The following is a 25,737-nucleotide window of genomic DNA, read 5'->3' as shown; positions in this document are numbered from 1 at the left end:
CAAGAGTTCCTAAAAGAACTTCATAGATTCCTCCTTAATATAATGGGATTTCTTCAGCTAGACACAGAGAAAATAACAGTCATTTTCTACGACACAGAGGGAATCACAAAACCTCTTGTCATATACATGGTTGGTTAAAAAAAATCAGATAAATAAATATTTATAAAATCAAAATGCTCAAATATTTCTAAAGAATAAAAACCAAAAATCACAATTACAAAAAAATTAAAAATTGTGTGGCTTAAGGATTCTACAAATTTTGATAAATAAGATTAAATTATGTAAAGGCAAGGAGAAAAAAATATGTTATCCTTTGAAACTGGTAAATTCTTGAGAGAACATAAATTCTTTTTTTAAAAAAACATTTTTTAAAAATTTATTTGTCAGACAGAGTGAGAGAGAGAGCACAAGCAGGGGGAGCTGCAGGTAGAAGGAGAAGCAGGCTTCCCACTGAGGAAGGAGCTCAATGTGGGACTCGATCTCAGGATCCTGGGATCATGACTTGAGCCAAAGTCAGATACTGAAACAACTGAGCCACCCAGGTGAGAGGACATAAATTCTTACTTATTTGGGAACTTAGTAAACACGTGTTCTTTGGAGTCATATTTTGGAAAATGCTTAATACTTCTGCAAAAGTTGCTATCTTTGCAAATTGAAAAATTGGAATCCTACCAAATCTTAGAAATCTGTGTAGCTTGTTTACTCAAAATTATGATAGTTCTTGAAATGGGTTACTTGTTACAATTGTTGATAATAGAAGTAATGGAAAATTAATTATATATTTCCACTGGATGAATTAGAAGTTAAACATATTCCAGTCAAAATGTTTTCCTTATAATAAAAGAAACAGTACTTTAGACAGTTGTTATATATATATATATATGAAATATATCCCCACACAATAGAAAAATCGTTATTTATGACAATCTGAGAATACTTAAGATCATCAGAGTAGAAGTATAAATTCATATACTAAATGTCATGACACTTTGGAAGATATCACTAGCTCCAAAAGTTTATTTCACAAGGTAAAAATTCTCAATATATAAAAAAGACATGGCAAAGCTTAATTAGTAGGGAATAATACACATCACCAAAATTGGAAAACAAAATGGACACAATTAAAAGAATTTAAGAAACCCTGGATATTAAGATGATTCTCTTAGTAACTAACTGATGGGATGAGAGGGCAAAAATGTAATAAATATAGAAAGCCTGAACAATGCAGTTAAAATATTTGACTCATTAATATACAGAGAGCACTGCATCTAACAAGGGCAGAATGTATTAAATCCTTTCCAAATGCATGTGGACCATTTATAAAATTGACCATATACTGGGCCACAAAGGAAGTCACAACAGATTTCCAAGATTTTACATCATTCAGATTAGGCTCTTTTACCAATATGGAATAAAACTAGATATGAACACAGAAATATAACTTGAAAATCCCCAAATATTTTGAATCTAACCCATACAATTCTAAATTACCCAAGGGTCACAGACACACACACACACACACACGAATTAGAAAATTATTTATAAAAACCCAAATGTTGATACAAATCTTACCAAAACTTGTGTTGCTAGAAACAAAAACTCTTGTATTAGTTATTCATTGACTACAGATAAATTTTTAAATGTGTATATATTATAAAATTAAAAATGCATAAAATCACTGATCTTATCCAAATGAAAGAAACTGAAAGGGGGGAAATAACAAGGTAAAGATAAGAAAGCAATAAATTAGAGTGGAGGGAAAAGACGGTGGAGGAGTAGGGGACCCTATATCAACCAGTCCCCTGAATTTAGCTGGATATCTACCAAACCATTCTGAACACCCAAAAAATCACCTGAAATGTAAGAAGTTATATCTGGATTTCTATAAGCAGAAAATCTCTGGCTGTCTTGAGGTATGAAGCAGAGAGCCATGATTCTGCGTGCAGATATTGAAAGATAAACAGAAGGGGGAGGGAGCCGCCATAAGCACTGGTTCCAGGAAGGTGAAATAACATAGGAGCACAAAAGTGTCCAGCGTTGGGACTGGGCACAGACTTGCAGACTGGTAGCGGTGGGGAAAGGACTTTAGTGCAGCCCCCAAACAGGAACGAGTTGCTGCAGGAGTATGAGTGTGCGATTTGCGGGCAGCTTGCGGTGTTAGAAGCACAAACGGCAGAGGTGGCCTGGCCCTGGGTTCCACCTCTGGGAGTGTTGCTGTGGGGCAAACAACCAGGGAGGCTCGTTTTTTAGCAGCGCAGACAGGAATGGAGACAGTATCTCCTGGAGAGCTCAGTGAAGAGCAGACTGCAATTTCTCTGTTCTGAGACAGAGGTTTGGATGTGGTCACTTCTGCTCTGACTCTCAGAGGACACATGGAAAACTGCCACAGAAAGCCACCAGAGAACAAAAGACCCAAAAAACCGGTTTTCACTGAGCCCATGCCCCCCCCCCCAACAGTAACAGTGCACCAGTCCCCTCTGCCAGAAGACAGTCTGGAAGAACAAGACAGCAACCCTAGGTTCCAATAAATCAGGTGCATCTTGCTTGGGTTGTGGTGAATACTTTGGACTCTGTATGTTCCCTCAGCCACCCTCCAACAGAATGACTAAGAGGAGGAACCCCCAACAAAGAAAAGAATCAGAGACTATGGCCTCTGCCACAGACGTAATGGATATGGATATAAGCAAGATGTCAGAAATAGATTTCAGAGTAACAATTATGAGGATATCTGTGCTTGAGAAAAATATTAGTGACAATATAGAATCTCTAAGGGCAGAAATGAGATCTACTCAGGCTGAACTTAAAAATGTTATGAATGCAATGCAGTCTAAACTGCATATACTGCTAGGGTAAATGAAGCAGAAGAACAAGTTAGTGAGCTAGAAGATAAGAGGATAGAAAAGAAGGAAATGGAGGAGTCATGGGAAAAACAGATTCAAGCTCAAGGAATCAGACTGAGAAAGATTAATGATGCAATGAAAATTTCCAATGTCAGAATTATTAGGAACCCTGAGGGGATGGGGAGAGAGAGAGGTCTAGAAGATATTTTTGAGCAAATTGTAGCTGAGAACTTCCCTAATCTGGGGAAGGAAACAAGCATCTGTGTCCAAGAGGCAGAGAGGACCCCTCCCAAGATCAATGAGAACAGACCGACGCCCCAACATATAACTGTACAATTACACAATTATACATACACAAGCCAACTGTTAACCAAAATAAAGAAACATATTGATAATAATACTTTAATAGTAGGAGACATCAACACTCCACTCTCAGCAACAGACAGATCATCTAAGCAGAAGTTCAACAAAGAAGCAAGAGCTTTGAATGACACACTGGACCAGATGGGCTTCATAGATATGTACAGAACATTTCACCCTAAAACAGAATACTCATTCTTCTCAAACGCACACGGAATTTTCTCCAGAATAGACCACATAGATCACAAATCAGATCTCAACTGATACCAAAATATTGAGATTATCCCCTGCATATTTTCAGACCACAATGCTTTGAAACTGAAACTCAATCACAAGGAAAAATTTGGAGGGAATTCAAACACTTGGAAGCTAAAGACCATCCTGCTTAAGAATGTTTGGGTCAACCAGGAAATTAAAGAAGAACTTAAATAATTCATGGAAACCAATGAGAATGAAAGCACATTGGTCCAAAACTTATGGGATACTGCAAAGGTGGTCCTAAGGGGGAAATACATAGCCATCCAAGCCTCACTCAAAAAAACAGAAAAATCCCAGATACATGAGTTAACTTTACACCTTAAAGAACAGGAGAAAGAACAACAAATAAACCCTAAGCCAAGCAGGAGAAGAGAAATAATTAAAATTAGAGCAGAGATCAATGTATTAAACACCAGAAATACAGTAGAGCAGATCAGCAAAACTAGAAGCTAGTTCTTTGAAGGAATTAATAAAAATCAATAAACCACTAGAGACTATACAAAAAAAAGAAAAAAAAAAGACCCAAATTAACAAAATTATGAATGAAAGGGGAGAGATCATTACTAACACCAAGGAAATAGAAATAATTACTAGAAATTATTATCAGCAACTATATGCCAACAAATTAAGCAACCTGGAAGAAATGGATGCCTTCCTGGAAACCTATAAACTACCAAGACTTAAACAGGAGGAAATCGAGAACCTGAATAGACCAATAACCAGTAACGAAATTGGAGCAATGATCAAAAATCTCCCAAAAAACAAGACTCCAGGGCCTGATGGATTCCCAGAGGAATTCTACCAAACATTTAAAAAAGAACTAATACCTATTCTCCTGAAGCTGTTTCAAAAAACAGAATCAAGGAAAACTTCCAAACTCATTCTATGAAGCCAGCATTACCTTGATCCCAAAACCAGGCAAAGAACCCATCAAAACAGAAAATTACAGACCAATATCCCTAATGAAAACAGAGGCCAAAATTCTCAACAAGATCCGAGCCAATAGGATCCTACAGTACATTAAAAGGATTATCCTTCATGACCAGGTGGGATTTTTGCCTGGGTTGCAAGGGTGGTTCAACATTCGCAATGCAATCAGTGTGATAGAACACATTAATAAGAGAAGAGACAAGAAAAATATAATCCTCTCAATAGATGCAGAAAAAGCATTTGACAAAATACAACATCCTTTCCTGATTAAAACTCTGCAGAGTGTAGGGATAGACAGAACATTCCTCAATTTCATTAAAAAAATCTATGAAAAGCCCACAGTGAATATCATTCTCAAATTGGAATATCATATTCAAATTGGAAAAGAAGAAGTCAAACTCTCTCTTCACAGATGACATGATACTTTATGTGGAAAACCCAAAAGACTCCACCCCCAAATTACTAAAAGTCATACAGCAATTCAGCAATGTGGCAGGCTACAAAATCAATGCACAGAAATCAGTTGCTTTTCTATACACTAACAATGTAACTGTAGAAAGAAAATTTAGGGAATCGATTCCATTTACAATAGCACTAAAACCCATAAGATACCTTGGAATAAACCTAGCCAAAGAGGTAAAGGATCTATACTATAGAAACTATAGAACACTTATGAAAGAAATTGAAGAAGACACAGAAAGATGGAAAAATTTCTGTGCTCACGGATCGGAAGAATAAACGTTGTTAAAATGTCTATGGTGCCCAGAGCAATCTACACTTTCAATGCCATCCCAATCAAAATACCAATGGCATTTTCAAAGAGTTGGAACAAAAAATCCTAAAATTTGTATGGATCCAGAAAAGACCCCAAATTGTGAAGGAAATGTTGAAAAAGAAAAACAAAGCTGGGGACATCACGTTGCCTGATTTCAAGCTATACCACAAAGCTGTGATCACAAAGACAGCACAGTACTGGCACAAAAACAGACACATAGACCAATGGGACAGAATAGAGACTCTAGAAATGGACCCTCAGATCTATGGTCCACTAATCTTTGACAAAGCAGGAAAAAAACATCCAGTGGAAGAAAGACATTCTCTTCAATAAATGGTGCTGGGAAAATAGGACAGCTATATACAGAAGAATGAAACTTGACCATTCTCTCACACCATACACAAAGATAAAGTCTAAATGGATGAAAGACCTCAGTGTGAGACAGGAATCCACCAAAATCCTAGAGGAGAACATAGGCAGTAATGTCTTTGACATCAGCTATAGCAACTTCTTTCATGACATGTCTCCAAAGGCAAGGGAAACAAAAGCAAAAATGAACTTTTGGAACTTCATCAAGATAAAAAGCTTCTGCACAGCAAAGGAAACAGTCAACAAAACTAACAGGCAACCCACGGAATGGGAGAAGATATTTGCAAATGACATTTCATATAAAGGGCTGGTATCCAAGATCTATAAAGAACTTCTCAAACTCAACACCCAAAAAACAAATAATCAAGTCAAAAAATGGACAGAAGACATGAACAGATACTTTTCCAAAGAACACATATGAATGGCTAACAGACACATGAAAATATGTTCAACATCATTAGCTATCAGAGAAACACAAATCAAAACCACATTGAGATACCACCTTACACCAGTTAGAATGGCAAAAATTAACAAGGCAGGAAATGAGAAATGTTGGAGGGGATGTGGAGAAAGGGGAACCCTCTTACACTGTTGGTGGGAATGCAAATTGGTACAACCACTTTGGAAAACAATGTGGAGATTCCTCAAAAAGTTAAAAATAGAGCTACCCTATGACCCAACAATTGCACTACTGGGTATTTACTTCAAAGATACAGATGTAGTGAAAGAAGGGCCACATGCACCCCAATGTTCATAGCAGCAATGTCCACAACAGCCAAACTGTGGAAGGAGCCAAGATGTCCTTCAACAGACAAATGGATAAAGAAAATGTGGTACAATGGAGTATTACTCAGCCATCAGAAAGACTGAATAGCCATCATTTGCAACAACATGGATGGAACTGGAGGGGATTATGCTAAGTGAAACAAGCTAAGCAGAAAAAGACAACTATCATATGGTTTCACTCATATGTGGAACAAAAGGAATAACATGGAGGACATTCGGAGAAGGAAGGGAAAAATGAAGGGAGGAAAATCAGAGGGGGAGAAGAACCATGAGACACTATGGACACCGTGAAACAGACTGAGGGTTTCAGAGGGGAAGGGGATGGGGGGACAGGTTGCCCTGGTGATGGTTATTAAGGAGGGCACTTATTGCAATGAGCACTTGGGTGTTATACAAAAACAATGAATCATGGAACACTAAAAAGAATATTTTTTTTTGAAGAAAAAAATTGAAAAAAAAACAGTTTTGGTTTAAATAAAAAAAAAGAAAGCAATAAATTGGGAAATAAACATCAAAATCAAGGAATAAAAATAAAGGTTCTTTGAAAAGATGGATATAATTGATACACCCCTAATAAGTACTATCATGAAATTGAGGGATGATATAAATTACCAATATCAGGAATAAAAGAGAGGCCAAAAAATACATCCTACAAGATAATAAAAGGATAATAATGGATTATTAAAATGTTTAGGCCAATAATTTTTATTTTATTTTTTTCTCTTTGTAGGTTTCAAGTTCTTGTTTAAATTCTAGTTGGTTAACATCCACTGTAAAGTTGGTTTCAGAAGTAGAATTTAGTGATTCATCACTTACATATAACAGCCAGGGCTTATCACGAAATGTTCCCTCCTTAATACCCAACATCCATCTAGCCCACCTCCCCCATCCATCAACTTCCAGTTTGTTCTCTACAGTTAATAGTCTCTTAGAGTTTGCCACCAAGAGTGTGAAAGAGTTCCCCTTTCTCTGCGTCTTCACCACACCTGTTGCCTCCTGTGTTGTTAATTTTAGCCATTCTGACAGGTATGAGGTGGTATCTCATCATGGTTTTGATTTGTATTTCTCTGGTGGTGAGTGAGTTGAGCATCTTGTCATGTGTTTGTTAGCCATCTGTATATCTTCTTTGGGAATATGTCTATTCATGTCTTCTGACCATTTCTTAACCAGATTGTTTGGTTTTTGTTGTTGAGTTTAATAAATTCTTTATACATTTTGGATATTAACCTTTCATCAGATATGTCATTTGCAAATATCTTCTCCCATTCCATAGGTTGCGTTCTAGCTTTATTTAATGTTTCCTTCACTGCACAGAAGTGTTTTATCATGATGAAGGCCAAATAGTTAATTTTTGCTTTTGTTTCCCTTGCCTCCAGCGATGTGTCCAGTAAAAAGTTGTTGCAGCCGATGTCAAAGAGGTTGCTGCCTCTGTTCTCCTCTACAATTTTGATGGTTTCCTGTCTCATATTTAGGTCTTTCACAAATTTTTAATTTATTTTTGTGGATGGTGTAGAAAGTGGTCCAGTCTCATTCTTTTGTGTGTTGATATCCAGTTTGCCCAACACCACTTGTTGAAGTCTGTCTTTTTTTTAGATAGAATATTCTCTCCTGATTTGTTGATGATTAGTTGACCATAGCATTGAGGGCCCATTTCTGGGTTTTCTATTCTGTTTCATTCATCTATGTGTTTATAATACTGTCTTGATGACTAGAGCTTTGTAATATTATTCTTTGAAATCCAGAATTGTGATGCTCTGCTTTTCTTTTTCAAGATTGCTTTGGCTATTCAGGGTCTTTCGTGGTTCAGTACAAATTTTAGGATTGTTTGATCTAGTTCTGTGAAAAACGCTGTGGTGTTTTGATAGGGATTGTACTAAATGTATAGTTCACTTTGGGTAGTATAGAAATTTTAACAATATTTGTTCTTACAATCCATGAGCATGGAATGCTTTCCCATTCCTCTTCAATTTCTTTCATAAGTGTTCTATAGTTTTCAGAGTACAGATCTTTTCTCTCTTTAGTTACGTGTATTCCTAACTATAGTATGGTTTTTGGTGCAATTGTAAATGGGATTGATTCCTTGATTTCTTTCTGCTGCTTCATTATTAGCATATAGAAATGCAACATATTTCTGTATCTTTATTTTGTAGCCCATGACTTTACTGAATTTGTGTATCAGTCCCAGCAAATTTTTGATGGAGTGTTTTGGGTTTTCTACAGAGTATCATGTCATCTGCAAATAGTGAAAGTTTGACTTCTTCCTTGCTGATTTGGATGTCTTTTGTATTTTTTTTGTTGTCTGGTTGCTGAGGCAAGAACTTCCAGTACTATGTTAAAAAAAACAATGGTGACAGTGGACATCCCTGTCTTGGTCCTGACCACAGAGGAAAAGTTCTGTTTTTCCCATTGAGGATGTTATTAGCTGTTGTCTTTCATATGTGCCTTTTATGATATTGAGGTGTGTCCCCTCTATCCCTACACTGCAGAGATTTTTTATCAAGAAAAGATGCTATATTTTGTGAAATGCTTTTTCTGCATCTATTGAGAGAATCATATGGTTCTTGTCCTTTCTTTTATTAAGGTTGTGTATCACACTGATTGATTTCTGGATGTTGAACCACGCCTGCAATCCAAGAATAAATTCCATTTGGTCATGGTGAACAATCCTTTTAATATACTGTTGGATCCTATTAGCTAGTATCTTGGGAGAATTTTGGCATCTATGTTCATCAGGGATATTGGTCTATAATTCTCTTTGTTGCAGGTCTTTGGTTTTGGGATCAAGGAAATGCTGGCTTCATAGGATGAGTTTGGAAGTTTTGGAAGTTTGGAAGTTTGGAAGTTGGAAATGGAAGTTTCTTCCATTTCCATTTTTTGAAACAACTTCTGAAGAATAGGTATTAATGCTTCTTTAAATGTTTGGTAGAATTCTGCTGGAGGCCGTCTGGCCCTGGAGTATGTTAGGAGATTTTTGATTACTGCTTCAATTTCTTTACTGGTTATGGGTCTGTTCAAATTTTCTGTTTCATCTTGTTTCAATTTTGGTAGTTTATATATTTATAGTAACTTATCTATTTCTTCCCAATTGTGCAATTTTTGGCATATTTTTCATAATATATTCTTATGATTGTATTTCTGCAGTGTTGGTTGTGATCTCTTTCATTCATGATTTTATTTGGGTCCTTTCTCTTTTCTTTTTGAAAAGTCTGGCTAGAAGTTTATCAATTTTATTAATTATTTCAAAGAACCAGCTCCTAGATTCACTGATCCATCTGGATTTTTGTTTGTTTGTTTGTTTGCTTGTTTGTTTATCATTGCTTTCTGCTCTTATCTTTATTATTATCCTTCTTCTCCTGACTTAGGCTTTATTTACTATTCTTTTTGATGCTCCTTTAGGTTTAGGTTAGGTTGTATATTTGAGACTTTTCTTGTTTTTTTTGAGGAATGCCTGCATTGCTATATTCTTCCCTCTTTTGACTACTTTTGCTGCATCCCAAAAGTTTCAGACTGTCATGTTTTCATTTTCATTTGCTTCTATCTATTTCTTCATTTCTTCTTTAATTTCCTGGTTAACCCATTCATTCTTCAGTAGGATGTTCTTTAACCTCCATGTATTGGTGGTCTTTCCAATTTTTTTTTTCCTGTAGGTGACTTTTACTTTCATAGCTTTGAGGTTTGAAAATATGCATGGTATGATCTCAGTTTTTTGTACCAGTTGAAACCTGATTTGTGACCCGGTATGTGATCTATTCTGGAAAATGTTCCATGTGCCCTTGAGAAGAATGTGTATTCTGCTGTTTTAGAATGAAATGTTCTGAGTATATCTGTTAAGTCCATCTGGTTCAGTGTGTCATCCAAAGCCTTTGTTTCCTTGTTGGTTTTCTGCTTTGATGATCTGCCCATTGCTCTAAGTGAGGTGTTTAAGTCCCCTACTATTATTGTATTATTATCTATGAGTTTCTTTGTGTTTGTTATTAATTGATTTATATATTTGGGTGCTCCCAAGTTGGGGGCATAAATATTTATAATTGTTAGATGTTCTTATTGGTTAGACTCCTTTAGTATGATAGGGTCTGCACTGTTGGCACTGTGCTCATCACTCAAGTCCATCCGTGCTGATGGGCTGGGGATAAAATTGGCATTAGCTCACTCTCATCCCCAAAGAGGGAAATTTGCACCTGTCACTGTTCAGGAAGCCCTCCCAGAAGACTGAACAATCTCTGCTCATGTGTCCCAGGGGTCCCTCAGATCCCTCCCTTCACCCTGTCTGTGTCCGAGCCTTCTGCCTACCCAGTTGCTCAGTGCTCCTGTCTTTTATCTCAGGCATAGCAGTTGGGTTTCAAAACTTCAATTTTAGGAACATGATGCAGTGCAGGCCCACAATGATCCTCTGGGGGAGGCTCTTGCTACACTGTGGCTGGAGGTGGTTTGTCCCACATGAGCAGTTGAATGAACATGCAGGTGCTTGAGATTTACGGTAGTGCAGCAAAAAGCCAGTGTCCACATTAACTGCCCTCAACAGGTGCCTCTGTGCCTATGCTAAGGAACAGAGCATCTCGATGGTGTCTGCCATCTCTTTTGTCCTGTGAGAGGCAGTGTCACCTCTCCCAAAGTGAAAGGAAACTGTCTCTCCCAATGTGATTCAGAGGATCCTCAGACAACACTGTCAGCTCCCGGGCCTCTGACCTCCTTCTCCACAGGAGCATTTCTGTGTCTGCCAGGCTCTATCCCGGCAATGACATGAACTTCTAAAACTTCAGACTTTGAGCCCTACTGCTTATAAACACTTTCAACAATCAGCTCCTCTCAATTTTTCCAGTCAGTGGTTTTAGGGAAATGTTTTTTCTTGTGCAATCCCCTGCACACTGCTTTTTCTCCCTCTTCTTTCTCTGTGATCATGGCTCTTTCCCCTCTGTAGCACTCCAGATTCTTTTCTCCCTCAAATCATGTCTCCATTCCTCCTACCTCTTACCTTCCAATGATGTGACCTCTTTTGTCCCTCTAGTTGGCAGTTTGTTCTGTCAGTCCTCAGATTGATTTCTTGGGTGTTCAGAATGACTTGATATTTATCTAACTGTGTTCAAGGGACAAGGCAAGCTAGAGCCCCCCTACTAGTCCAGCGTCTTAACTCTGCAATAATTTTTTAATGTTGATAAATTTAAAAACACTGCTTACCAAAAATTACACAGATAAAGTTGAAAAACATATAATCATATCACCATCAAAATGGAATATGCAATAAAACTTTCCAAAAAATGAATCGCTGGGCTAAGAGGGCTGCAAGAGTGAATTCTTACAGACATTTAGAGAAGAAATTAAAACATCCATACCCCAAATCTTCCAGAATATAAGAAAAAGGTAAAAACACCCTAATTCATGTTATGAAAGCTGCACTACCTTAACAACAGCTTAACAAGAAAAGATCACATTTTTGATATTATAAAAAATATAGTCTTGATATAATCATGAGAAAGTATGGGACAAACTCATATTGAGGGACATACAGCAAGGCAACTGGAAATTGTTCTCCGATACAAGAAAGGTATCAGGAAAGAGAAGAAGCATTCCAAGGTATAGGAAACACAAAGAAAGACCATAATACCATAACATACTAGAGGAAAAGAAGAAACGATAACTCAATGAAGTGTAGGATCCTGGATTAGAGGTTGGACAAGAAAAACATTTGTGGGGAAACTGTCAAAATCAAACAAAATCTATAGACGAGTAAATAGTTTTGTAAGAATGTTAATTTTCATATTTGATGACTTCATTGTAAAACTTAAGAGTGAAAATCTTGATCACTATCAGATCACTGATGGCAATGGTGAGCAATAGAAACGGTGATATCACTACAAAGTTACCAATTTTTTAAAGATAAAAAGTAGGTAGTTTCAATAAATGTATTTCAATAATTTGAAAACTTATATGATATTTTAAAAAACCTTGAAAACCTAACTTACAGAAAGTGAAACAAAAATAAATAAATCTGAACTGCTTTATATATGTCAAAGCAATTAAATCAGTACTTAAAAATATTCCCTTTAAGCAAACTTAAGATCTACATGGCTTCAGATGTGAATGCTTCCAAATACACATGGAAGAAATCAAACCCATAATGTATAAATCTTGAAAAAAACATAATAACTCATTTTATGAGACTTGCATAAGCTTAATACGATGAAATAAAACATTATAAGGAAGGACATTAGATATCATTATTTCTTAAACACAAACCCTAAAATCCCAAACAGAATATTAAGTAAAAAAATCCATGATTTGTAAAAATGAGTAAAATATAATAATTAAGTAACATATAAAATAGCTACTGTATAAGGTAGGGGGGAAGTTAGGAATATACACAATACATTCATATGTATTAGAGAACCAAGCTAAGATAACAAAGCAAGAAAAGGAATTACAAGTAAAGAAGTAAAAAATACAAAAACTAGAAAAGGAAATCTAAGATTAGAAAAGAGAAATTAAAAATATCATTATTCAAATAAGAAGCTAAAAAAAACCTCAAAAGAGTTAACAATCCAATTAGGCATGATCACAGGATATAAAATGAATACGTACATATCAATAGTATTTCCATAAACTAACAAGAAAAATTGAAATGTTAAAGTAAAAAAAATATATTACTATAGACCATCAAATGCATAACAATAAAACTAAAAAGGATGTTCCGGAAAACAACAGAATACTGGTGAAAGAATTAACAAAAAAATGTAAAGATGTGTGTGTATTAGATTGGAAGACTCAATACTGTTAAGATGACAATTCTTCCCAAAGTGATATACGCATTCAATGCAATCCCCGAATCAAAATCACAGCTGTATTATGCATTCTGTGTGTGTGTGTGTGTGTGTGTGTAAATTTAGAATAATTCTAAAATATGTTTAAAGGAAAAAGACCCAGAACAGTCAAAGCAATAGTGAAGAATAAGAAGAGGATTTAAACATAGATTAAATGGAAATAAAGCTATAGTAATCAGTATAGTGTAGAATTGATTTAACAAAATATAAATTAACCAATGGGGGGAAAAGAAAAGAGAGATTTGAGAGAAATAGGCCATACATATTCCATTACTTGATGTTTTAAAAAATTGCCAGCAAAATTGAATGAAATAAGACAGGTCTTTCTAGAAATGGTGTTGGAGCAAATGAATATGGAAAAAATAAACTTTAACCCCTACTTCACACCACATATTTTTACCAATTAGAGATGATCATAAAACTGTATGTGAAAAGGTAAATAAAAATAAATTCCAAAACAGAAGTAAAAATATTTACGTCCTTGGAGTAAGAAAATATTTCTTAAATGGAAAAGATAATGATAAAAATCATATATTGGACTTGAATGCATAATAATTAAGAAATATGTCCATCAGGACTTCCGGTTAAGATGGCGGAGGAGTAGGAGACACCTTTTTCAGCCGGTCCCCTGAGTCGAGCTGGATAGGTACCAGACCAGCCTAAACAACCACGGAACCAGCCTGAGACGCAGGAAGATGCATCTGGATCTCTACAAATGAACATCTGCAGCGCTGAGTATTGAGGTACGAAGCGGGGAGCCATGAAACCGTGCACAGATATCGGAAGATAAACGGAAAGGGGAGGGAGCCGCTGCGTTCGGGCGCCGGGAAGCAGTAGCCACTTGCACGGGAGAGCAGGCGGGCTCGCGGTCGGCACCGCAAAACAGCAGACTGAGACCGTGAGCCGGGTAAACGCGCCACCAGGCATCTCGCGGATCACCGGAATCCCGGTGCGCTCACTGGATCCAGACTGAGACCGGGAGCTTCCGGAGCGCGCGCAGGGCGGCTGGCGGCGTTAGAAACACAAAGGACAGAGACGCGCCGGCCCTGGAAGTGAGGGCTGGGACGCCGGGTGTGGGGCGCACATCCCGGGACGCTGCAGGGTTGAGCAGCACCAACAGAAACAGAGTTAAAGTGGCCAGAACATTAGTAGAGAACGGGCCGCAATCCCTCTGTTCTGAGACAGAGGATGAAATTCGGCCGCTGCTGCTCTGACTCTCAGAAGAGGCACAGCAGACCGCCAGGGAAAGCCGCCAGAGAAAAAAAGCCTGGAAATACCGGCTCAGAGAGTGCCCATCCCCATCCCCCCTCGCAGGGGACACGGAGACTCTACCCAAACAGGGTTGCCTGAGTATCGGCACGGCAGGCCCCTCCCCCAGAAGGCAGGCTGAAAAATCAAGAAGCCCACAACCCGGGCGCCTGGGTGGCGCAGTCATTGAGCGCCTGTCTTCGGCTTAGGGCGTGATCCCGGCATTCCGGAAAGGAGTCCCTCATCCGGCTCCTCCGCTGGGAGCCTGCTTCTTCCTCTCCCACTCCCCTGCTTCTGTTCCCTCTCTTGCTGGTTGGCTGCCACATAAATAAATAAATAAAATCTTTAAAGAAGAAGCCCACATCCCTAAGATCCCTATAAAACAAGGGGCACGGCCTGGGACCCAGTCAATAATTTGGGCTCTGGACAACCCTGCAACCTCTCCTCATCAGAATGACAAGAAGGAGAAGCCCCCCACCCCCAGCAAAGAAAAGACAGTGAGTAGGTGGCCTCTGCCACAGAAATAATGGATATGGATGTAACCAAAGTATCAGAAATGGAATTCAGAGTAACGATGGTCAAAATGATGAGTAGAATTGAAAAAACTATTAACGAAAAGGTTACTGAGAATATAGAATCCCTAAGGACAGAAATGAGAGCGAATCTGACAGAAATTAAAAATTCTATGAGCCAAATGCAGGCAAAACTAGAGGCTCTGACGGCCAGGGTCGCAGAAGCAGAGGAATGGGTTAGTGAATTGGAGGATGGGTTAATAGAGGAAAAAGTGAAAATAGAAGATGGTCTTAAAAAAATCCACGCCCACGAATGTAGGTTACGGGAGATTACTGACTCAATGAAAAGATCCAATGTTAGAATCATCGGCATCCCCGAGGGGGTGGAGAAAAACAGAGGTCTAGAAGAGATATTTGAACAAATTGTAGCTGAAAACTTACCTAATCTAGCAAGGGAAACAAACATTCGTGTCCAAGAGGCAGAGAGGACCCCTCCCAAGCTCAACCACGACAAACCTACGCCACGTCACGTCATAGTGCATTTTGCAAATATTAGATCCAAGGATACAATATTGAAAGTGGCCAGGGCAAAGAAATTTCTCACGTACCAAGGCAAAGGCATCAGAATTACGTCAGACCTGTCTACACAGACCTGGAATGAGAGAAAGGGTTGGGGGAGCATATCTAAAGCTCTTTCAGAGAAAAACATGCAGCCAAGGATCCTTTATCCAGCAAGGCTGTCATTCAGAATTGATGGAGAAATAAAGACATTTCAGAATCGCCAGTCACTAACCAATTTCGTAACCACGAAACCAGCCCTACAGGAGATATTACGAGGGGTTCCATAAAAGTAAAAAGGCCCCAAGAGTGATACAGAACAGAAAGTCACAGCCAATACATACAAAGACTTTACTGGCAACATGGCATCATTAAAATCATATCTCTCAGTAATCAGTCTTAATGTAAATGGTTTAAACGCTCCCATAAATGGCACAGGGTTGCAGATTGGATAAAAAGAAATGACCCATCCATTTGCTGTCTACAAGAGACTCATTTCGAGCCCAAAGATGCATTCAGACTGAGAGTAAGGGGATGGAGTACCATCTTTCACGCAAATGGACCTCAAAAGAAACCTGGGGTAGCAATACTCATATCAGATAGCTTGGATTTTAAACTACAGACTATAGTTAGAGACGCAGAAGGGCACTATATTATTCTTAAAGGAAGTATTCAACAAGTGCATATGACAATTATAAATATATATGCCCCCAACAGGGGAGCAGCAAGATACACAAGCCAACTCTTAACCAGAATAAAGAGACATATAAATAAAAATACATTAATAGTAGGGGACCTCAACACTCCACTATCAGAAATAGACAGAACACCCTGGCAAAAACTAAGCAAAGAATCAAAGGCTTTGAGTGCCATACTCGACAAGTTGGACCTCATAGATATATATAGAACACTACACCCCAGGACCAAAGAATACTCATTCTATTCTAATGCCCATGGAACATTCTCAAGAAGAGACCATGTTCTGGGACACAAAACAGGTCTCAACCGATACCAAAAGATTGAAATTATCCCCTGCATATTCTCAGACCAAAACGCTCTGAAATTGGAATTCAACCACAAGGAAAAATTTGGAAGAAATTCAAACACTTGGAGACTAAGAACCATCCTGCTCAGGAATGACTCGATAAACCAGGAAATCAAAAATCAAATTAAACAATTTATGGAGACCAATGAGAATGAAAATACAATAGTCCAAAACCTATGGGATACTGCAAAGGCAGTCCTAAGGGGAAAATACATAGCCATCCAAGCCTCACTCAAAAGAATAGAAAAATCTAAAATGCAGTTTTTATATTCTCACCTCAAGAAGCTGGAACAGCAACAGAGGGACAGGCCTAATCCACGCACGAGGAAGCAGTTGACCAAAATTAGAGCTGAAATCAATCAAGCAGAAACCAGAAGTACAGTAGAACAGATCAACAGGACTAGAAGCTGGTTCTTGGAGAGAATCAATAAAATTGACAGACCACTGGCAAGACTTATCCAAAAGAAAAGAGAAAGGACCCAGATTATTAAAATTATGAATGAAAAGGGAGAGGTCACGACGAACACCATTGAAATTGGAAGGATTATTAGAAATTTTTATCAACAGCTATATGCCAATAAACTAAGCAATCTGGAAGAGATGGAATCCTTCCTGGAAACCTATAAACTACCAAGATTGAAACCGGAAGAAATTGATTTCTTAAACAGGCCAATTAATTATGAAGAAATTGAGTCAGTGATAAACAACCTTCCAAACAACAAAACTCCAGGCCCGGATGGTTTTCCTGGGGAATTCTACCAAGCATTCAAAGAAGAAATAATACCTATTCTCCTAAAGCTATTTCAAAAAATAGAAACAGAAGGAAAGCTACCAAACTCATTCTATGAGGCCAATATTACCTTGATCCCCAAACCAGGCAAAGACCCCCTCAAAAAGGAGAATTACAGACCGATCTCCCTAATGAATATGGATGCCAAAATCCTCAACAAGATACTTGCTAATAGAATCCAAAAGTACATTAAAAGGATTATCCATCACGATCAAGTGGGATTCATACCTGGGATGCAAGCGTGGTTCAATATTCGCAAATCAATCAGTGTGATACATCATATCAACAAGAAAAGACTCAGGAACCATATGATCCTCTCAATCGATGCCGAAAAAGCATTTGACAAAATACAGCATCCTTTCCTGATTAAAACCATTCAGAGTGTAGGAATAGAAGGTACATTTCTCAATCTCATAAAAGCCATCTATGAAAAGCCTACTGCAAATATTATTCTCAATGGGGAAAAGCTGGAAGCCTTTCCCTTAAGATCAGGAACTCGACAAGGATGCCCACTCTCATCATTATTGTTCAACATAGTACTAGAAGTCCTTGCAACAGCAATCAGACGACAAAAAGGGATAAAGGTATTCAAATCGTCAAAGAAGAAGTCAAAATGTCTCTCTTCGCAGATGACATGATAGTCTATATGGAAAACCCAAAAGAAGCCACTCCCAAACTATTAGAAGTTATAGAGCAATTCAGTAACGTGGCGGGATACAAAATCAATGCTCAGAAATCAGTTGCATTTCTATACACGAATAACGAGACCGAAGAAAGAGAAATTAGGGAATCCATCCCATTTACAATAGCACCAAAAACCATACGTTACCTTGGAATTAACTTAACCAGAGACGTAAAGGACCTATATTCTAGAAACTATAAATCACTCTTGAAAGACATTGAGGAAGACATAAAAAGATGGAAAGATATTCCATGCTCATGGATCAGAAGAATTAACATAGTTAAAATGTCCATGCTACCCAGAGCAATCTACACTTTCAATGCTATCCCGATCAAAATACCGAGGACATTTTTCAAAGAACTGGAACAAACAGTCCTTAAATTTGTATGGAAACAGAAAAGGCCCCGAATCTCCAAGGAACTGTTGAAAAGGGAAAACAAAGCTGGGGGCATCACAATGCCGGATTTCGAGCTGTACTACAAAGCTGTGATCACAAAGACAGCATGGTACTGGCACAAAAACAGACACATAGACCAATGGAACAGAATAGAGAGCCCAGAAATGGACCCTCGGCTCTTTGGGCAACTAATATTTGATAAAGCAGGAAAAAACATCCGGTGGGAAAAAGACAGTCTCTTCAACAAATGGTGCTGGGAAAATTGGACAGCTACATGCAAAAGAATGAAACTTGACCACTATCTCACACCATACACAAAAATAAACTCCAAATGGATGAAAGACCTTGATGTGAGACAGGAATCCATCAAAACCCTAGAGGAGAACATAGGCAGCAACCTCTACGACATCGGCCAAAGCAACCTTTTTCATGACACATCCCCAAAGGCAAGAGAAACAAAAGATAAAATGAATTTATGGGACTTCATCAAGATTAAAAGTTTCTGCACAGCCAAAGAAACAGTCAGAAAAACTAAGAGGCAGCCCATGGAATGGGAGAAGATATTTGCAAATGACACTACAGATAAAGGACTGGTATCCAAGATCTACAAAGAACTTCTCAAACTCAATACATGAGAAACAAATAAACAAATCAAAAAATGGGCAGAAGATATGAACAGACACTTTTCCAATGAAGACATACAAATGGCTAACAGACACATGAAAAAATGTTCAAAATCATTAGCCATCAAGGAAATCCAAATCAAAACCACACTGAGATACCACCTTACGCCAGTGAGAATGGCAAAAATAGCCAAGGCAAGAAACAATTGTTGGAGAGGATGTGGAGAAAGGGGATCCCTCCTACATTGTTGGTGGGAATGCAAGTTGGTACAGCCACTCTGGAAAACAGTGTGGTGGTCCCTTAAAAAGTTAAAAATTGAGCTCCCCTATAATCCAGCCATTGCACTACTGGGTGTTTACCCCAAAGATACAGATGTAGTGAAGAGAAGGGCCATATGCACCCCAATGTTCATAGCAGCAATGTCCACAATAGCTAAATCGTGGAAGGAGCCGAGATGCCCTTCAACAGATGACTGAATTAAGAAGTTGTGGTCCATATATACAATGGAATATTACTCAGCAATCAGAAAGAATGAGTTCTCAACATTTGCTACAACATGGACGGCACTGGAGGAAATAATGCTAAGTGAAATAAGTCAAGCAGAGAAAGACAACTATCATATGATTTCTCTCATCTATGCATCATAAGAACTAGGATGATCAGTAGGGGAAGAAAGGGATAAAGAAAGGGGGGATAATCAGAAGGGGGAATGAAACATGAGAGACTATGGACTATGAGAAACAAACTGAGGGCCTCAGAGGGGAGGGGGGTGGGGGAATGGGATAGACCGGTGATGGGTAGTAAGGGGGGCACGTATTGCATGGTGCACTGGGTTTATACGCAACTAATGAATCATTGAGCCTTACATCAGAAACCGGGGATGTACTGTATGGTGACTCACATAATATAATAAAAAATCAAAGAATCAAAAAATAAAAAAATAAAAAAAAAAGAAATATGTCCATCAAAAGACACCATTAAGAGAGTGAAAATATAAGCCTCATATGGGGAGAAGATATCCCCAATATACCATCTGACAAAAGATTCATATTCAAAATATATAAAACCCTACAAAACATTAATAAAAATATTAAAATGAGAAAGGGTGCCTGGGTGGCTCAGTTGGCTAAGTGTCCAGTTCTTGGTTTCAGTCATGATCTCATGGGCTATGGGCTAGAACCCCATGTTGGGCTCCACACTCAGCAGGGAGTCTATTTCAAGAGTCTCTCTCTCTGCTCCTCCCCCTGCTTACATGTTCTCTCTCTCTTCCTCTCTGTCTCAAATAAAATTAATTAATTAATTAATAAAACGGAAAACACATATATTTTCTCTTAAAGACAATATCCAAATAGTCTAGAACAGTATCAAATGTTTTCAAACTCATTAGTTATCAGGTAAATGCTAATAAAAATGACAATATGATCTCATTATACATATACCAGAAGAGCTAAAACTTAAAAAAAAACTATCAATACCAATTGTTTGTGGGGATATGGAAACCTTGGATCTTTCATACATTGTTGATGGGGGAACAAATTGTTATAACCTTTTTTGAAAACTGTCACTATCTCCTAAGGTAACATATACTAACCATATAACATAAGGATTTCACTTCTAGGTAAATATTTAAAAAAAAATATGTCTACCAAATGGATATTTTTTCTTAAAAAGACATACAAATAATCAACAGGTACATGAAAAAGGTGCTCAACATCACTATTCATCAAGGTAATGCAAATCAAAACCACAATGAGATATCACCATACACCTGTTGGAATGTCTACTATCCAAAAGACAACGGATTTCAAATGTTGGCAAAGGTGAAGAAAAGGAAATACTTCTACACTATTGGTGAGAATGTAAATTGGTACAGCCATTATGGAAAACAGTATGATGGTTCCTTCAACAGTTAAAAATAAAACTACCATGTGATCCAGCAATTCCATTTCAGGGTATATATACTAAGGAAACAAAATCAGTATCTCAGAGATAGCTGCACTCCCATGTTCAATGCAGCATTATTCATAACAGATTAGATATGAAACCTACCTAAATGCCCATCAACAGATGAACGGATAAAAATACACACACACACACACACACACACAATGGAATATTAGTCATAAAAAAGAAGGAAATCTACTTGCAAAACATGATGAACCTGAAGCACATTACGCTAAGTGAAATAAGCTAGACAGAGAAAGACAAAAACTGTATGGTGTCAATTATATGTAAAATTTAAAAAAAGAAAGAAGAAAGAGAAAAGAAAGAAAGAAAGAAAGAAAGAAGAAAGAAAGAAAGAAAGAAAAGAGAAAGAAAGAAAGAAAAAAAAGAAAAGAAAAGAAAAGAGAATAAAATGGTGGTTGCCAGTGGCTGGAGGGAGAGGAAATGGAGAGATATAGGGCAAAGGGTGTATACTTTCAGTCATAAGAAAGAATAAATTCTGAAGATCTAACACACAACATCGTGACTAGCGTTCATAATATGATATTGTATACTTGAAAGTTGCTGAGAATAGATCTTAAGTGTTCTTACCACACACACTTGTGCATACACACATACACATAAAGAATTGAAAAAAAATTAACTATGTGAGGTAATAGATGTGTTAATTATCTTAGTCTTGGCAATCAATCCACAATGTATATCAAATCATCACATTTTACACTTTAAATATATACAATTGTATTTGTTAATCATTTCTCAATAAAACTAGAAAACATTAAGTAAATTGGTAAGATGGTAAGTATCTGGAATGCTTAAAAAAGTAATATGACCAGAGATATTAAAGCAGGTTAAGGGAAGATCAAGGCTGCTAGAAAGTGAGGTCAAGGAGAGACTGGGCTAAGCTGAGGATGGGGGCAGGGTAGATAGTGTAGGGCATGCTAGGCTAGTTTGGGCTTTTAGCTGTAACTAACAACTAAAATAAAATATTTTTACTTGGAAATAGTTTAAAAATTACATTATGTTTTTGAAATTAAGAAAAAAAATTATTTCATTACTTTCAAAGAAAGAAAGAGAAGAGAGAAAGTAGGAATGAGAGAGGGAAAGAGGGAAGGAAAAGTTTGACTTACCAAAGCTTTTTCCACTATAATGTGAATTTCCAGGTATTGGGGTAATAGTTTTGAAAGAGTTGTTTCCTGAGGAGGCAAAAAAGGGATTTATCAAATGTTAACATGTAAAGTGCAAAGAGTAGCATGTATAGAAGGGAAACACATATAAAAACTTCATGAGGAATTAAATATAAAAATTAATTACAAATCAGAAAATTTCATTTGAAAATATATTCCAGGTTTAAAAGAGGCCCAGTGAGCATGCTGGAGTAATATAAGAACTCAGGTACTCTCTATTAATACTGAATGAGAAAGAAAGTGAACATAAAGATATACATTCTGCTGTCTTCATCTCATGACAAACCTACATTATCAGTTCGCATTTGAAAATTCTTCACACACTGTCCTCCTAAAGACTATGGTAACACCAACCATGGTGCACTGGAAATCTTTAATTCATTCACAGAAAAATATAAGAAATACATGAGAATTCATAGTCTACACAGAAATTTGGGTAAACGGTATACTTTATACTATTAACCATATGGGTACACAAGAAAGAACAAAATGCGCAATATCAGAAATAATTCTGTAGTCTCAGAGTATAGACTGTATGCCCCATTTGATATGATGTAATAATTCTTGATTGTGCCAAGTCAGTCAGCTATATATCATCAATTTATGGTATCATCACTTAACACTGTAATGGTAATTTTTTTTATATGAGCTGTATTCCTAACACACTGAAATTCCATTTTACATATAGAAATTTGAAAAAAATTCTATATTTCTTCATTGATCCAAGTTTCTTGGACTTTCCATATATCTTTTAGACCAAGCTATAAAAATTCTTGCTAGGATTTTAGAGGAATGATGTTAAACCTATACATTCATTTGGAGAAAAATGGAATATTTATTTTGCCGAGTCTCCCAATCCATGATATGTTTCTTCATTTATTGATGTCTTTGATTTATTACATCAGCATTTTGCACTTTGTAATATATAAAACCTGTTTTGCTATATATCTACCTGCAATGTCTGTGTTGCCCCTAAATTCATATGTTGAAACACTCCCAATGTAATTACATTTGGACATGGGGCCTTTGGAAAGAAATTAGATCATGAAGCTAGAGCCCTCATGAATGGGATTAGTGCCCTTACAAGAAGGGACCGAGCGCTAGCTAGTTGTCTCTCTACCATATAAGGATACAGCAAGAAGACAGGCCTCTATGTACCAGGAAGAGGACATTCACCAAAAATCTGAACAAGCTCACATCCTGATTTGGACGTCCAGTCTCCAGAACCACAAGAAATAAATGTTTGTTGTTTAAGCCACTAGTCTACAGTAATTTGTTATAACAGCCTAAACTAAGATACCGTTTTATTCTTTCAGTGATTGAAAATGTTATACATTTTTCCTATAGTCTTCACATATTCATTGTTAATATGTAGAAATGGTTGATTTTTGTATCTTGACCAAGTATTCTGTGACTTCATTGATTTCACTTAGTTTCAGCAGTTATTTTCTATATTTCCTGAGGTTTCTAAGCAAATAATCATGTCATCTGCACATAAAGGCATTCTTATGTTTTCTTTTCTGATCTGTATGTCTTTTATTTCCTTTTCTTGCTTTATTATTCTGCCTAGAAATCCAACACTATCAAATAAGGGTGGCCTTATACCAAACCTTAACAGGAAAGTACTCGGTCTTTCTTCATTAGGTATATTTGCTATCTGCTTTTTTTTTTTTTTTTTTTGGCTGGGTATACTTTATTAATGGTACATGACAAAGTAAGGCTCCCCAAACCCTTCCCCTTCCTCTGGGGGTCTGGGATGAAAACGGTGGAGGTTGGTTCTCAGTGTTTTGGGGGATAAGTTGAGGCAAAGACTCAGCAGCTGAGGGCCTCTCTCTTTCTCTTGCTCGCACTGGGGCAGGTGGTCCAGGGGGCTTACTCCTTGGAGGCCATGTGGACCATAAGGTCCACCACCTGGTTTCTGTAGGCAAATTCACACTCATACCAGGAAATGAACTTGACAAAGTGGTCATTGAGAGCAATGCCAGCCCCAGCATCAAAAAGTGGAAGAGTGGGTGTCACTGTTAAAGTCTCAGGAGACAAGTTGGGGCTCAGTGTACCCAAGGATGCCCTTGAGGGGGCCCTCTGATGCCTGCTTCACCACCTTCTTGATGTCATCATATTTGGCAGCTTTCTCCAGGTGGCAGGTCAGATCCACTACAGACATGTTGGGGGTGGGGACACAGAAAGCCATGCCAGTGAGCTTCCCGTTAAGCTCAGGGATGAACTTGCCTACAGCCTTGGCAGTGCCTGTGGAAGCAGGGATGATGTTCTGGGCAGCTCCTTGGCCGTCATGCCACAGCTTCTCAGAGTGGCCGTCCACAGTCTTCTGGGTGGCAGTGATGGCATGGACGATGATCATGAGTCCTTCCATGATGTTCAAGTTGTTATGGATGACCTTGGCCAGAGGAGACAAGCAGTTGGTGGTGTAAGAGGCATTGCTGACAATCTTGAGGGAGTTGTCATACTTCTCATGGTTCACACCCATCACAAACATGAGGGCATCAGCAGAAGGAGCAGAGATGATGATCCTCTTGGACCCACACTTCAAGTGAGCCCCAGCCTTCTCTATGGTGGTGAAGACCACAGTGGACTCCACAACATACTCAGCACCAGCAATACCCCATTTGATGTTGGCTGTATCTCGCTCCTGGAAGATGGAGATGGACTTTCCATTGATGACAAATTTCCCATTCTCAGCCTTGACTGTGCCATGCAATTTTCCATGGATGGAATCATACTGGAACATGTAGACCATGTAACTGAGGTCAATGAAGGGGTCATTGATGGCCACAATATCTACTTTGCCAGAGTTAAAAGTAGCCCTGGTGACCAGGCACCCAATAGGGCCAAATCTGTTCACTCTGACCTTCACCATCATGTCTCAGGGACGTGTCTTGCACTGCACCAGAGGATGCGGCTGTCTGTTGAACACGGAGGAGCAGAGACTCCTATCTGCTTTTATAGGATTATTTTTTATCACTAAAACAAGTTACAAGTTTCCAACATCACTGAGAATTTATATAATAAATGAATTTTGAATTGAATTTTGTCTTATTTTTCTGTATTAATTTAGATTGTGCACCTTTTCTTTTTTAACCTAGTAATATGGTAGATTATTTTGGCATATTTTCAAATATTGAACCAGACTTCCATTGCTGGATAAGCAATGCTTAATCATGGTGTGCAATCCTTCTAATAAATTACTCAATTATTTTTTGACAGCATTTTATTTAGAATTTTTACATCTATATTCATGGGTTTGTCTGTTTTGTACTGTTTGTACACAGTTTTAGTATCAGTACAATATTGTCCTCACAAAGTTAGTTGTAAAGTATTCACTTCTCTTCATCTTTGCTGGAGAAATTCTATAGAATTGGCATTAGATATTCTTTTAACATGTATTATAAATTTTACATAAAACCATCTACACCAGAGAGATTTTGCATTTGAGAGATTTTTCCCTGAAAATTCAATGCTTTTTAATGACTACAGGACTGTTTAGGTTGTCTACTCCATCTTGGTTGAGATTTGATAGTGCATTGTTTTTAAGATATTGGCCCCATTTTATTTACATTGCCAAATGTATGTAGTTAGAGTTCTTTGCAGTATTGGTGATC

The 25,737-nt window shown here is 37.7% G+C and overlaps 1 protein-coding gene and 1 pseudogene across 1 annotated transcript in view; both read right to left on the bottom strand.

Moving 5' to 3' along the window:
* The window catches only part of LOC130541838 (disintegrin and metalloproteinase domain-containing protein 18-like), a 220,725-nt gene that overhangs the window by 124,042 nt on the left and 70,946 nt on the right, over positions 1 to 25,737 (bottom strand). The window contains exon 10 of the mRNA XM_057303392.1: positions 22,064 to 22,129. Coding sequence (XP_057159375.1) covers positions 22,064 to 22,129 — 66 coding nt within the window. The remainder of the gene's footprint in view (positions 1 to 22,063; positions 22,130 to 25,737) is intronic.
* Positions 23,810 to 25,121, bottom strand: LOC113245555 (glyceraldehyde-3-phosphate dehydrogenase-like; annotated as a pseudogene).

This window comes from Ursus arctos, unplaced genomic scaffold, assembly GCF_023065955.2.
Source record: "Ursus arctos isolate Adak ecotype North America unplaced genomic scaffold, UrsArc2.0 scaffold_27, whole genome shotgun sequence".
NCBI classification, from domain to species: Eukaryota; Metazoa; Chordata; class Mammalia; order Carnivora; family Ursidae; genus Ursus; species Ursus arctos.
This window is presented reverse-complemented; position numbering and strand designations above follow the sequence as displayed.